At 41.9% G+C, this 16,452-nt stretch overlaps 1 protein-coding gene across 2 annotated transcripts in view; it reads right to left on the minus strand.

The window, feature by feature from the left end:
* Positions 1 to 858: 858 nt before the first annotated feature.
* The window catches only part of OFD1 (OFD1 centriole and centriolar satellite protein), a 100,923-nt gene continuing 85,329 nt past the window's right edge, over positions 859 to 16,452 (minus strand). For both annotated transcript variants that reach the window (XM_073586220.1, XM_073586218.1), the window contains exons 18-23: positions 16,229 to 16,329; positions 11,914 to 12,033; positions 10,028 to 10,158; positions 6,687 to 6,821; positions 6,511 to 6,566; positions 859 to 1,358 (exon numbers count right to left, since the gene is read on the minus strand). In XM_073586220.1, the coding sequence (XP_073442321.1) occupies positions 1,313 to 1,358; positions 6,511 to 6,566; positions 6,687 to 6,821; positions 10,028 to 10,158; positions 11,914 to 12,033; positions 16,229 to 16,329 (589 nt within the window). In that variant the 3' untranslated portion in view covers positions 859 to 1,312. The remainder of the gene's footprint in view (positions 1,359 to 6,510; positions 6,567 to 6,686; positions 6,822 to 10,027; positions 10,159 to 11,913; positions 12,034 to 16,228; positions 16,330 to 16,452) is intronic.

Here is a 16,452-nt window from a genome sequence, read left to right on the forward strand (position 1 = left end):
TCTCCTGTAGCCCATCCCAGCATTGTGCAGGTCTACAATTTTATCCCTGGTGTCCTCAGACAGCTCTTTGGTCTCGGCTTTGGTGGAGAGGTTGGAGTGTGATTGAGTGTGTTGACAGGTGTCTTTTATACAGGTAACAAGTTCAAATAGGTTCAATTAATACAGGTAATGAGTGCAGAGTAGGAGGGCTTCTTACAGAAAAACTGACAGGTCTGTGAGAGCCAGAATTCGTGCTGGTTGGTAGAGGATCAAATACTTATTTCATGCAATAAAATGAAATTTAATAATTTAAAAATCATACAATGTAATCTTGTTTTTTTGTATTTCTATATTCTGTCCCTCACAGTAGTTAGTAGTGCACCTCCGATACAAATTACAGAACTCTCCATTCTTTGTAGGTGGCAAATCTTGCAAAATCAGCAGTGTATCAAGTACGGTACTTATTTTACCCACTGTAGATAATATGGAAAATACATTTTTTTTTAGATTTTTTTTTCTTTTTAAACAATAGGTAATTTTCTTTGCCTTTTAAATGGTCATCTGTGAAACGTCTGAGGTGACAATTTGCGACTGCAAACTTCTAAATCCTAACAGTGTGCACACTTTCTGGATTCTCCGGTATTGCTGGCGAGACTGGACAGATGTGTTTTGCATACTTCCGGCCATATTCTGATGAGACATGCAATACTAGAAAATCCTGACAGTGTGCAGCGTATAAGATAGGCGTTTCCATAACCAACCTTTGTTTGGTGGTACACATATTACCTCCATTTTCAGTAATTTATTACAACCTATTTAGTAAATATGAAGCCTACCTGAGTGGGACCTACAACTTCCATAAGAAACAAACTGACACGGTTCTCTTTAAAAAAAAAATAAAATATATATGTAAAGTTTATTGTATGTAGCAAAAAAAAAAAAAAAAAACTTCCCCAAGAAGGATTCTGTGCTCAGTAAGAACCTCACATTCCAACCCATGTGATGGGAATACAGAGTTTGGTCTTTGTAATGCTAATAGATTCTAGATAAATAATTCACAACATTCCTAAAATCATCCCAAACATTACAAATTATCTAGCGCAAATCCTTCCACTTTGGATAAATCGTTTCCAAGCATTCTGAGTCCGATTCTAATGAGTCATTGTAGACAGAGGAGTTAAAGAATCCAAGATATATTCCACAAACTCAGTTATAAGAATTGGCCTTTGACGAAATTTCCACATCAAATAAAAACATGCTGCGCCGGTCACACAAATGATTAGTGTCAAAATTCAAAGGACTTGGATTCATCTTGCAGAAAGGAAATGACTGTTTACCAGAAGTCGTCGTCTGCTTCTCCAGCGGAGTGAGCTGTGATACTGAAAAAAGAGAGAAATTATCGGAGCAGACAGAGCGCCGCATGGTTAGCCTCATAATTAGGTCATTGCTACACGGAGCGCAGGAGCTGGACGCAGAGGATGCAGTCGGTTTCTAAGTGAAATCTATTGGTTTATGGAAGTTGATCAGGTCAGTAAAACCAAGGGGAGGACAAGTGTCCAGACTGAGCGGACTGTTTCACACCCATGGATTCCACATTTACATTAAGATTCAACTACTGTATAGACTAAAGTACAGTTACCGACCACAATGTTCTCGTTGTGTCCTGGCAGCCTGTGTGCTACCCTTCACATATGTATTATCAGGCATATGTCTACAGACTGTGCAGTCACAAGGATGGATCCAGCATGAACATATCTGGAAATGAAAATCACAGGCTCCATGCTTTTATTTACATAGAACAAGAAAGCAAAGCTGCAAATCTCAGAAAAATAGGCTAAAATGGGGCTGTCAGGCTTCAATCTACAAGTCTGCAGTCAGTATGTAACTGCAGACTTGTGAACCCTCACATCGTGCACACTGCGAACTGTGAGGATTCTCCGGTGCCGGGAGAGGACAGTGTGTAACCACAAGTATGCAATTTGCATACATGCAGTCATATGACGACTAACTTGTATCCTGCCTTGCTTAATGCAAGTGTATTGAGAGACACTGGATACAGGCTAGTCAGAATTTGGCCGTAAGTATGCAAATCACATACTTGCGGTTACATTACCTTTTGCTGCTGGCGCAAGTACTGGAGAAGCTCACAGCGCACAGTACGCGTGATCCGAGGATTCATAAGATTGCAGTCACAGAGTGACTGCAGACTTGTAGTTTCAGACCAGACAATCCCTTTAAAGAGACTCTGCCTCAGAATGACTGTTCACATGAAGTTCATGTGCTCCATGGTGGGGCCATTTAAATAAATCTTCCCACTGGCTGGGTTTCCATCTATTTTCTTCCGTCTTTGGCTCAATGAAGCAAGAGCTATCAATCAAAGATAAGGGAGGTGGAGATAGAGGGGAAAACAAGCCAGTGGGGAGGTGAAAATAAATTATGGCCCTGCTTTGAAGCACCAAGCGGTGGGACTAAAGGCCCTTTTACATTTAGCGATGCATCAGCGATCCGACGCGGTCAGGATCGCTGGTGCATCGCTAAATGATCGCTAGTGAGCTTTCATACAGAAAGACCTCACAGCGATTCAGCAGCGACGCAGCGCACGATACTCACCTTTCAAACACAGCGATCCTGCGTCCTCCCGCCCGCGTCCAGCGTCGCTCGTCGTCACAGCAGGAAGTCTCAGCAGGAAGCGCCCGACGAGAAATGGAGCCGGACATTCTCGCGCGATCAGCGATGGACAGCGGGGGAGCCGGTCGTTGGTAAGTATCACACATAGCGATATCGCTAGTAATATCGCTATAACGTCACAAAACCGGTGACGTGCTAGCGATATCGCTTAGTGTAAAACCCCCTTAAGGGTACCGTTACGCTTAGCGATGCACCAGCGATCCCGACAACGATATGGATCGCTGGTGCATCGCTAAGTGGTCGCTAGTGAGCTGCCACACAGGCAGATCTCACCAGCGACATCGCAGGGGTTGCTATTTACCTGTCGGACGCAGCGATCCTGACGTCATCCACGCGTCGCTCGTCGGCGCCACAGGAAGCGCCCGACGAGAAATGATCCAGGACCTTCTTGCGCGACCAACGATGAGCAGCGGGGGAGTCGGTCGGAGGTAAATATCAGACATAGCGATATCGCTAGCAATATCGCTATAACGTCACAAAATCGGTGACGTTACAGCGATATTGCTAGCGATATCGCTATGTGTAACGGGGGCTTTAGTTTGAACAGAGAATCCCTTTAAAATCCCTTGTCAGCACAGAATGATTGTTCAAATTAAGTACAAACGCTTGGGGTACTCTAAGCATGGCCCAAAAATTAAGTGCACATTCTCAACTACCTGTTTTCCAGGCGAGTCGCTATGCAAGAGAGCTATTGATCAACTACCGCTAGAAAGAGCCCCCTGGAAACTGCCCCAGACTAGTTTTGGTCTCCAATTATTGTCACCGGCAGGATCTTTGAAGTATATTTTTTACATGTATTTTTTTTTTTTTTTTTTTTTAATAATTTGACAATTTTTTTCATATCATGATCTTAAAAAAATAAAATAAAATTGTAATAGTAATCTTGCACACTGGCTACTGGGGTGCAGGACAATGCCTGACGTGGAGTGTGTCAGCAGTTCCTGCAAGATGAAGGCATTGAAGCTATGGCCTGGCCATTCCCCAGACCTGAATCCGATTGAGCACATCTGGGACATCATGACAATAGGGAGGTCATACAGGCACTTGGGGGCCACACAAAACACTGAACATCTTTTCCTTGTCATGAGGCATTTCCACTGAAGTTGGATCAGCCTGAATTTGATTTTCCACTTTGATTTTGAGTATCATTCCAAATCCAGACCTCCATGGGATATTCATTTTGATTTACATTGATAATTGTTTTATTGTTCTGAACACATCCCACTATGCAATGAATAAAAATTTGCAACTGGAATATTTCTTTCAGAGATATCTAGCTAGGATGTGGCATTTTAGTGTTCCCTTTATTTTTTTGAGCAGTGTACATTATTATATTGTTTGTGTTCTCTACCTGCACTGTGGAGACACACGTCCACTGATTTTGTAGGTGCAATTTGAGCCCCTCATTTCACTGTACAGTATTTTAGCTATGGATACGTTTTTGTCTATTGGCTTCATTGTTTTGTAATGCAAATTTGAGTAAAAGTTACGTTTTAGCCATTTTTTGAGTTACAGTGAAAATGCAGGCATGTTAAAAGGAATCTGTCACCCCCTGGGACATATATGACCTATTAATATGGGCATACAGGTGATAGAAATGTTACACTAGTCCATCCAATAGGCCTCATATTAATGGTCTTGTTGTTGAGAAATCTTGTATTCTTTCCTTATGCTAACGATTTCTTCTAGCCTGGGGTGTGAGGTGCCTGGAAGAAATTCCTGCCTCATGTCTTCATTGTAATACTACCCCCCTCCCATGCACATCAGTTATGGCCCCGAAATCCTGCGCCCTGCACTCCCCTCCACAATATGTACCTTTTCCTCCCTTTTATGGGCACTGCATTCTGGGATCTTGTGCGCAGGCTCCGGCCACTTCCGCTCCACTGACCTCCGATGTGCACGACGATAGAAAGTGGGGAGAGCACCTTCTGTGCATAGTCATCACCATGTACACATGGTTCCTAGCGATGACTATGCAGGGAGGAAGGGGGGGAGAGCATCTTATTGTCATGCAAGGCGGAGGTCACAATGATTTGCTGGCGCCTGTGCAGAAGATCCCTGAATGCACTGCTCATAGAAAGGAGAATAAGGTACGGATTGTAGAGGGAGTGCAGGGCACAGGCGTGGGATTCCAGTGCCACAGCTGACATGCATGGGAGGTGGATAGTATTGCAATGAGGACAGGAGGCAGGGATTTCTTCCAGGCACCATACGCCCCATAGCTTGGAAGAAATCATTAGCATAAGGAAAGAATATAATATTTCTCAACAACAAGACAGTTAAACTAGTTGGAAGTATTGCGACGCAAATTGTGTGTGCCCTCACGCTTCGCAATACTTCCGGGCCATAGAAAGTAATGGCGTATGCTGGCGCACGCGCAATACTGATTTTCTGCTTTGCCCACTGTTGGGCAAAGCATATTGCGCATGCGCAAAAGGTCATTTGATTGCGCTTGTGCGGTAACAGTACGCGAACACAGGAATTACAAGAAATGCGTATAGCAAGACAGGAGGGGGGAGACGGACAATAAGCTTCGCCCATTGGATCGGACCAAGCAGATTTACATACACTGCGGGAGGAATATAAACAGTATTTATTGATCAAAGGTGAGGAGTCAAGGGGTATCAAAAGTACTGTTATAAGGCATAGGTGACACTGTGCAGTGACGTCACCGCACGAACACTGCCGGAAAAAGCCGAAGACTGCCGAGTGCAGTGAATACCACCGGAAGTTAACAAGTGGACCAAGAAGCAGATGCGGCTGGGAGACAGCGGGATAGGAGGATGCGTCGCTGGACAGGAACCATATATACTCATGTATAAGCAGAGATTTTCAGCACATTTTTTTGTGCTGAAAATGCCCCTTCGGCTTATACATGAGTCATTGTGCAGAAACCAGCGGGGGAGCAGTGGGTCACAGAGGCAGGAGCTGGTGGCTGGGACATCACACTCACCCACCCTCCTGTGCCATCGCTGAACGTCCCCTGCATCCTCCGTTGTACCATGGCTGGCAGCTTCTTCCTGTGTTGAGCGGTCACAGGGTACCGCTCATTAAGGTCATGAATATGGATGCAACTTCACTCCCATAGGCGTGGCGTCCATATTCATGACCTTAATGAGTGGTACCACGTACCCGCTCAACACAGGAAGAAGCTGCCCCACCAGGACAACGGAGGATGCAGGGACGTTCAGCGATGGCACAGCAGGGTTAGTATGGACGGGAGGAGCACCGGGGGAGCACTGAGCAGGACGAGGGAAGCACGGAGCAGGATGGAGGAGCAAGGAGGACCACAGAGGAGGAGGGGGGAGCACTGAGGAGCATGGAGGACAGGGAGTTGAGCCATATATAGAAGGATGGGACGGGGGAGCCGAGCCATGCATAATGGGAGTGGGGAGAGTCACACAGAGCAGGAAACGGATGAGGGGACAATATACACCCGGCTTATACTCGATTCAATAAGCTTACCCAGTTTTCAGTGGCAAAATTAGGGGCCTTCGCTTATACTCTGGTCGGCTTATCCTCGAGTATATACGGTAAGTATAATTATAATGTTTATTATTAATTTTCTAGGGTTTTTTTTTGCTTTTTTTTTTTTTTTTTTTTTACAGCCGGCCCTGGATCCGAACAGTAACACGTGTTTCCCATGGAAACCCGTGTTCGGGATCTTGTGACTGAACTTTACAGTTCGGGTTTGCCCATCCCTATTCTTGAATACACCTATATGAGTGCCAAGTATTTATACATCTTCCTAGCAGAATGGCCATAAATCTGGTAATATTAATGTGCACTGATAACCTGGAAGCCTCTTGTATGGCTTTGTTTTTTTTTTTTCATATTATTTACCTGTCATTAGAAAGTTTTTCCTCTACAGAAACATCTTCAAAAATTTCTCTAGTAACCTAAAAAATAAAAATCTCAAGATATTAAAATTCACAGGCAACCGTGCTTCAAAAAGCCATGCAAGAGCTGCATATATCCCGTGTTATATGGGAACATTATGACAATTATTTTCTGCTTACCTTATCAGACTTTTCCTCATTTCTGTTCTGAAGGAGCAACTGCATGTACCGGTCTATAGGATTTACTTCTGGGCTACCGTCCTTCACGCTTTTGTCTTGAACGTCAAGTAACGTTTTAGGTTCAGCTATAAAAGCCTTAAAACAAAGAAGCCACAATAAGTGTGAATAAACCAGACTTCTAGAAGTATGACTGTCATGATTAAAAGCGTTTCTGCTCGAAATGTGTAGACCAGACGTCTGGACGCCTAATGCCATGATTTTAATTTATCCCAAATTTTAACGTTTATCCTAATAAATGTGAAGTGTTAGATTTTTTTGCTTTGATATAGCGGCTGCAGGATGAGCACTCTTATTTCCTGTATATTCATCCCAGGAACCAGCCTGGAGCGATCTGTGCACGTTATCTGGCAGTCCTCCATCGCTGATTTCCCATACTGAACTTTAATGGTGCCCATACATGTTCAATAGCTGGCAGCTGAATGCACATTAGGTGAACAGCCATTACTCACAATCCTCTGATGCACATGCACACTCATTTCATCTGAGCATGCATTTATTTTTCATGGGAAATTAGCCATTGTCAGACACTCCTGGCGCTGGCTTATCTCTTCTGTGGACATTAAAAGGGTATTCCCATCTCAAAGATCATATCCCAATATATAGTACATGTAATAATAATAATATTAACAAATACCTTCAATTAGAAATATAGTATAGTTCTTCTGCTTCACTATGTTGCTTTCCCATTTAGGGCATTGCAGTAGCAAAGGTATCCTTGGTTACGACAATTGACATAGTGACAGTTAGTTCTTAGTGGTCATATACAGGTGCTTCTCATAAAATTAGAATATCTTCAAAAAGTTAATTTATTTCAGTTCTTCAATACAAAAAGTAATACTCATATAGAGTCATTACAAACAGAGTGATCTATTTCAAGTGTTTATTTCTGTTAATGTTGATGATTATGGCTTACAGCCAATGAAAACCTAAAAGTCATTATCTCAGTAAATTAGAATAATTAACAAAAAACATCTGTAAAGGCTTCCTAAGTGTTTAAAAATGTCCCTTAGTCTGTTTCAGTAGGCTCCACAATCACGGGGAAGACTGCTGACTTGACAGATGTCCAGAAGACAGTCAGTGACACACTCCACAAGGAAGGCAAGCCACAAAAGGTCATTGCTAAAGAAGCTGGCTGTTTACATAGTGCTGTATCCAAACATATTAATGATAAGTTGAATAGAATGAAAAAGTGTGGTAGAAAAAGGTGCACAAGCAACTGGGATAACCGCAGCCTTGAAAGGATTGTTAAGAAAAGGCCATTCATAAATTTGGGGGCGATTCACAAGGAGTGGACTGTTGCTGGAGTCATTGCTTCAAGAGCCACCACACACGGACGTATCCAGGACATGGACTGCAAGTGTCACATTCCTTGTGTGTAGCCACTCTTGACGAAAATACAATTCCAGAAGCATCTTACCTGGGCTAAGGAGAAAAAGAACTGGACTGTTGCTCAGTGGTTCAAGGTGTTGTTTTCAGATGAAAGTACATTTTGCGTTTCATTTGGAAATCAAGGTCCCAAAGTCTGGATGAAGAGTGGAGAGGCACATAATCCAAGCTGCTTGAGGTCTAGTGTGAAGTTTCCGCAATCAGTGATGGTTTGGGGAGCCATGTCATCTGCTGGTGTAGGTCCACTGTGTTTTATCAAGACCAAAGTCAGCGCAGCTGTCTACCAGGAAATTTTTAGAGCACATCATGCTTCCCTCTGCCGACAAGCTTTTTGGAGATGGACATTTCATTCTCCAGCAGGACTTGGCACCTGTCCACACTGAAAAAAGTACCAATACCTGGTTTAAAAACAACAGTATCACTGTGCTTGATTGGCCAGCAAAGTCGCCTGACCTGAATCCCATAGAGAATTTATGGGGTAATTTCAAGAGGAAGATGAGAGACACCGGACCCAACAATGCAGATGAGCTAAAGGCTGCTATCAAAGCAACCTGGGCTTCCATAACACCTTATCAGTGTCTCCGGCTGATCGCCTCCATGCTACGCCGCATTGATGCAGTAATTCATGCAAAAAGGAGCCCCGACCAAGTATTGAGTGCATTTACTGAACAGACATTTCAGTAGGACAACATTTCAGATTTTAAAATCATTTTTTCAAGCTGGTGTTATAAAGTTATTGACTGTCTTCTGGACATCTGTCAAGTCAGCAGTCTTCCCCATGATTGTGGAGCCTACTGAAACAGACTAATGGACATTTTTAAACGCTAAGGAAGCCTTTACAGATGTTTTTTGTTAATTATTCTAATTTACTGAGATAATGACTTTTGGGTTTTCATTGGCTGTAAGCCATAATCATCAACAAATAAACACTTGAAATAGATCACTCTGTTTGTAATGACTCTATAATATGAGTTTCATTTTTTGTTTTGAAGACTTGAAATAAATTAACTTTTTGATGATATTCTAATTTTGAAAGAAGTACTTGTACATGGATACCTAAGCTCCTACAATGAACTGCACATGGGGTAAGTGACATGAAAAAAAATAAAGCTTATACTCGCCTAATTCAGGCTTGGTGTACAACGCTGCCGCCATTACCTCTTCTATCCTGGAAAGCAGTGGGTAATGGATGGTGTAATTCAGTGATGTAATTGTGCCATTTCACGTCCCCTGCTTGAGCCATCTCCAATAGGTCACAGGCCGGAAGTAGTCTGCACCTTGCTGGGAGTTCCCAACGGTGCTCACATTAAATATATTCATGTTTTAAAGACGTAAAAACAATTCAATGCAGAAAGTGATGGCAAGGTGAAAGCGGTGAGTGGTGGCCGTGACTGACCCCTTCACCTGTGGTTATGACCACTGGCCATCAGTGTGCTAAATGTCTGGGGCCAGAGGAAGGAGACAAATGGTCATGGGCATTCAGCACTGCTTTTTTTTTTTTTTTTTTATTCAAAGTGCGCCCCCCTCAGGGAGGCAAGAAGTAGCGTCTTTGGCGCATGCCTACCCCTTGTACTGGCCCTGCTGGTCAGGATCGCTAGAGCGCACTGTTAGCTCCCCGGATCTGTCCAGCTTCAGGGTCTGCTGCTCCTGATTGTCAATTATGAGGATCCCAACCTCCTAGCAATCAGAAAGTTGGCAGGCTGAGGAGACGTGCACTGCTGAACAGACAATATGGGACAAACCATTTAAGCCCTAACACTGAAAAATACCTCCAAACTATTGTTGCCTTTAGGTGATTTTGTTACTTTCCCCGTGTGACACTGGACATTAGATTACCTGAAGACCCTGCTTCTTTAGGATCATCATGACTATGATGTCACACCATGGATGATTACCTCTGCCTGATGATCTGCTTTCCCTTGTGTCTCTGATTGGTCTCTTATTGATTCTTCCTTGTACTCCGGGGGGTCGGTCTCCTCACTCCTGTCCATGTCTTTACCTGAATTTTCTTTTACTTTATTGCTGACTAAATAGAAAGACAAATGATACTTTAGCCCATGATCTCTTCCTACCTAGAAACGGCAGCCTGTACATATGCACAAGAGGATTATTAGGTACCTGCTACAGGCAATGATTTTAGCTTTACACCCAATATATCCTCATATATAATAATCTATACAAGCACATACGTGAAGATACCAAATTATACAGACAGAAAAATTAATAACAGAGATAAAAATCAGACATGTCTGAATCTGCGGCAGGTTGGGTTTTCCCTCTCTGATCGTCTTGTGTCTCGTTGATCTAAATAGGACCATTAGTTTCTTGGGTTTTTCTTTGTATTAGCAGCACCGCAATAATTATTCACCTAGCAGTTATATACAACAGTACCATAAAAAGTGAGAAACAAAGCGGCCAATCATATCTTATTTACCAAGGACATTGCAGAAAAAGTCACGTGAATGAAAGGAAGATTCCGTAATAACAAAGCAGGAGCCCTTACAGATCTTTTTTTGCTCAGGACTCCTTGTTCTGCTTTAGACAGTTCCTAATGACATTGGCTGTGGGTTTGGGGTTGTTGTCCTGCTACAGAACAGATTTGGAGCCAATCAGATAGACTGTTCAGACAACTCTGACCAGAAATGATTTTTATGAAAAAAATGTGGCCCAAAAACTACAACTTAACTATACAAGGAAACATAAGAATTGGGGGCAGAAAAACGGCAGCATGTGCTCTGGACTGATGATGTGAAATTTTTGGCTGTCACAGAAGGCAGTTTGTTCTTTGAAGTGCAGGAGATCAGTACAATAATGAGTGTCTGCAGGCAACAGGGAAGCATGGTGGAGGTTACTTACAAGTTTGAGGCTAGACTTAAGTGAATGGAGTTGGGGATTTGGTAAGGATGAACCCGGTTCTCAATGCTGAGAAATACAGGCAGATACTTCTCCATCACATCAGGGAGGATACTGATTTTCCTGCTTCAGAATAAATTTGGAACCAAAGGCCCAAACATTAACTAAAGTTTTTGACAAAAATCTACAGGGTAAGAAAGTAAAGTCCTGGAAGTGATGGTATGGCCTCACAGAGACTTTATCTCAACATCCTTTAGTCTGCCTGAGATTACATGGAAAGATCTGTGGTTAGTTCTCCAAGTTGTTTGGAACAACCTCCCTGCCGAGTTCCTTCTAAAACTGACTGCAGCCTTGAAGAATTGATGACGTGCTGCTGTTTTGTAGGCAAAAGGCGGTCACAGCAAATATTGATTTGATTTAGATTTTGCTTTTGTTCATTCACTTTGCTTTTTGTTCAGTGCTAAAAATACTGTATACCATTAACATTTTTTACAACCCCAAATCCAAAAAAGTTGGGACGCTGTGTAAAAGGATTTAGAAATCTCTTAGAACCATATTTTATTCACAGCAGAGAATGCAACACACATCAGAAGATGAAAAGCCAAAACATTTTTACATTTCATTTTACAAAAAGTAACTCATTTGGTAATTAGTGATAAGAGATTTCCAAATCATTGCATTCTTGTTTTCTGTCCATTTTACACATCGGTACATTTTTGGAAACCTTACTTTGCAGTGTTTTTTCCCCACATCTGCCTAAAACAGGACTTTATTCTAAATACATGTGATGACCTTAATGCTAGTAATACATGAACACATCAGAGGCACGGCACAATGGCTGGAGCGTTCAAAAGAAAAACAATTATTCTACATAAAAGCCAATAATAAAAACGATCGATTGTACGAGTGGGAAGAGCACTTCACTTACACGAGTCAAGCACTGAATGAGCCGCCACTGGCACATCGGCAGTGACACCAATGTCATGGACACAGCCTCCAGATGGACCAGACAAGTCACTTTCAAGCTGCTCTGGTATGTCCTCCTGGTCTGCGGGGAAGAGGAGGGGGAAAGTTTAACAATGATCCTATTATCTTGTAGAGCTGGGCCTGGCAGAACTGTCTGGGAATCACTGCGTTCACACACTGTGTACCATTAGGCTCAATTCTACAGCAGCAGAAAAGAAGTTTCTCTTAACCTCTTAATTAGCACTGCGGGCACCGCAGCAGTAGGGAGGAGCGGACAAAGAAAAAACTGAAAGAATAGGAGGTGAACAAAGTGAGCAGGATTATGTCCATGCAGTTATTTTACACTTTACATGTGAAGTCAGTCCTGTTACTTTTCATGCTGGATTTAATACATCATTTTTTAAAAAAAGCACATTGAAACTGATCAATTTTGTTGCCATATGGAGGTCTATTGAAAACAGATTCGTTAAATAGACATCCACTTTTCTCCCATTGGAAACTGATGTTTTTTTTTCTGCTTCAAATAATCGATTACTTAACAGTATTTTAAGTTTTCCATAGACTTCAATGCTAAAAAAAAAAAAATGTGTCCTGTTGCAATCATTTTTTGCAATCAATCACTTCCTATAACCATGAACAAGCTTCTTACACCTCTCAACTGGAATTTTGGACCACCATTTTCCAAACTGCTCCAGGTCTCTCATATTTGAAGGAGACTTCTTCCAATAGCAATGCAATTTTAAGATTTCTCTATAAGTGGTAAATGGGATTTAGATCCGGCCTCATTGCTGGCCACTTCAGAACTCTCCAATGCTTTGTTTCCATCCATTTCTGGGTGCTTCGTGAAGTATGTTTGGGGTCATTGTCCTGCTGGAAGACCCATGATCTGGGATGCAAACCCGGCTTTCTGACACTGGCATTACATTGCAACCCAAAATCTTTTGGTAATCTTTAGATTTCATGATGACTTGCACACAGTCAAGGTACCCAGTTCCAGAGGCAGCAAAACAACCCCAAAACATCTTTGAACCTCTACCATATTTGACTGTAGGTACAGTGTTCTTTTCTTTATAGGCCTCATTCTGTTTTTGGTAAACAGTAGAATGACATGCTTCACGAACAAGCTGTAACTGGGCCTCATCTGTCAACAAGACACCTTCCCAGATTAATTTTGACTTATTCACATACATTTTGGCAAACTGAGTATAGCTTTTTATGTTTCTGTCTCAGCAGTGGGGTCCTTCTGGGTCTCCTGCCATTGCATTTCATTTCATTCAAATGTTGAAGGATAGTTTGCGCTGACACTGATGAACCCTGAGCTTGCAGGACAACTTGAAATTCTGTTTAACTTGATAGGGGCTGCTTATCCACCATCAGAGCTATCCTATGTTACAACCTTTCATAAATTTTCTCTGCTGTCCACATCCAGGGAAATAATCTACAGTGCCATGGGTTGTAAAAATTTTTAATTATGTTGCACACTGTGGACAAAAGAACATCAAGATCTCTGTTCAACAATTTTGGTCCTCCGACAGTTTTGTTCTCCTCTTTCTGTTCTCAGTGCTTACTGTGGCACGCACAGACACACACAATGCAAAGATCAAGTCAACCTCTTCCCTTTTTACATGGTTTTAGGTATGATTTTCATATTACCCACGCGTGTTGCTTGCCATAGGCGAGTTTCAAAGGGCCTCACATCCTTGAAACAAAGTTGTTTACCCACAATTTTGGAAAGGTGCTAACAAATTTCATTAGTCCCATTTTTTGGGTTTTGTTTGAAATTTTGTCTAATTTGCCTTTTTTTCTCAGTTTTTTTTGTGTTGTTCCAATACATACAAAAGAAATAAACATGTGTATAACAAAACATGTAAAATTGAAATAATTTTCTGGGAGAAATACTTCATTTTCTGGAACAATTTCAAGGGTGTCAACACTTTTGGCCATGACTGTATATAAAAATCAGATTCTATTTATTCAGAAAATTCCAGGAGGTTAAAACTTTTCAGTAAATTACTGTTTGCCTATGATATCACACTACCTTATTGCAGAGAACATGAGCAGATTACATATACAGCAAAGTCTGTTTTGTAAATTACACGATTACGTCCATAACCTTGTGGTTGAGGCCGGTCCAACCTATTAACTTATCTGCTTGGACACAATGGATTACATTATGTTGCCATGTAATACATTGTTTACTAAGACACCGTAAATGGATCTCAAACAATGAGGAGTTTATTACACACAGATGATGTGGATTTTCTTGTGGTTTATGTGATTGTGTTATTGTTGTGTGTAGTCTCCTCTGGGACATTGGACTATGAAAACATTCCCCTGTGCTAAAAGAGATCTTTGTGTTCATTGCTATAAAGCATGAGAGATGATGCTGGAATGGTCTACTTGTCCTGCGTATCATCAAACTGTGCTGACAGCAGGCGCCCTCTGCTGGTCCCAGGGGAGAATACAACACGTACTCATCCATAGCAACACATTGACCCATTACATCATGGCAAGATCGCAACTAGCCTAAAACCAGAAAATGGGAAAAAAAAAAATGTAATGATATATAAAGCTTGAAATGTGTTTGGTTATTAAAGATTATTATATAAATATTATTCAAAATAATAGATTTCTGCATTGTGCACTGGTCAGTATGCGATTCACTATGCAAATATAGAATTTTGCACCCCAGAGTGACAGCCAAAAGCAGACATCTTAATTAGTCCATCAATGGTAGCAGCAAAGCTCTACTCAGTTTTATTTTGTAGCCATAAATGGGTAATATTGATTTACTTTCTCTGCTCTGACAGCGTGAAGAGGTCTTCAGGTGACGGAAAACTCTTCTTCCCCAACTACAATTTAAAAAAACAAAATGACACAAACTGCGCTTTACCCACCCTGCCCAGGTCCAGCTCGGAGTCTTTGCCACTGCTCCCAATGTCTGTAATTGTCTGCAGCTTTGATATCATATAGACGGAACTGCAGGCAATAACTAAGACCCATAACTGAGACCCGTGGCTCTGTCTGAGTTGATGGCACTGAAGTCTGTCATTGACTGTAGCACTGTCTACGTGCAGAACCTAGGGAGGGTGAGAGAAGACCCTTTTTTTTTTTTCAATAAACAGCAGCCAGGAAACAGGCGTTTTCCAAGACTGGAAAAGCCCACTGAAGGGTTGTTTTCCCTTAGTGCCCTTTTACATGATGATGGACTGAATGAGCATTCTAAAAAAATGGTGATTTGCAAATATGTCTGCAATAATCAGATGAGTAAACGCTGATCACATCTTTTCTGAAGCCTGTACAAAAAAACCTCTGCTGTAAGCACATTGCCTGGTATAAGGGCTTGGCTGCCGACAACGTGCAAACTGTACGGGGACTAAACGATCTTATTAATCGTTGCTTTTACCCAGACAGTTTGCATCGGCCTTTGTAAAAGGATCTTTAAAAGAGCGCTGATCGACTTGTTATATATTCCGCTGCCACTTGTTATGTGCAGAAACTTGCAGAAGTATAAGGACCCCGTACTCTAGTTCTATCTATATGGAGATTGTGCAACACCGATCCACCGATTCAGGGGCTGTCTGTATGTGAATCCAACCTGCTAACAGCTCTTAGTAGTTGCAATATTACATATTTATCCAAGTGTTGGCCGTCTTCACCAAGGAAGGGTCCTAGGCTCTGACGGCAAGCCCTTCCATCCATCTTCCCTTTTGATCTACAACAGAAGGGACAGTCTTGGGAAGGAGGGAAGGATTGTTCTGGAGAACTAAGGAAACTTCCTTGGTAAAGGAATTGCCATTGGTCACTTAAATACTCATTTAAGTGCAGGGTACAGAGTCTGTGCCAGCTTTTTCCATAAGATATACGTTTGCCCAGAGTCGGAGGGATTAGGTCAGCTTTCTGAAATGCCAAATCTAATGTATCCCCCATTTCATTCTCTCCAATTACCTATCTGAATCCCAAACCTTGCACCGTATTCTTATTACCCCGCTGTCATAGAGGTTTTTTAATCACTACACGTCAACATGTATCAAGTCCTTCCAGCAGGTTCACATTTAATGAATACATTGTACATAAAGCGAAACATGGAATATCCTCCTCCAGATTGCTGCATCCTCCTGATGTGTTTTAGCTCATCACATAATTTTTTTGGTCCACATACTTATTTTTGTGGCAGAAGAGCTGAACACATTACAGCAATGCAGATGAAGCTGCTGGTAACAGATTCCGATCTAGTTCCTTGTACCCAGCGCCCTGTCTAATTTAGACACTCTTACCCTGTAGTGAGGAGTCTGAACGATTCAGGTCTTCTGGATGTAACTTTTCAGGCACAGAATAGTGGGACAAATCTGAACTTCTGGTCGTTGGCATGTGAGCACTAAAGAGAAAGGAAAATTTGAACTGACCGAATTACTAGGACTTTAAAGGGCTTTTCTCATTCATCAAAATTGAAAGGCTATCCATAAAGGGGTTGTCTCTCAAGACATCTATGGCCATAAAT

Source organism: Dendrobates tinctorius, unplaced genomic scaffold (assembly GCF_039654945.1).
Source record: "Dendrobates tinctorius isolate UK_male_01 unplaced genomic scaffold, ASM3965494v1 ptg000091l, whole genome shotgun sequence".
In the NCBI taxonomy this organism is placed as follows: domain Eukaryota; kingdom Metazoa; phylum Chordata; class Amphibia; order Anura; family Dendrobatidae; genus Dendrobates; species Dendrobates tinctorius.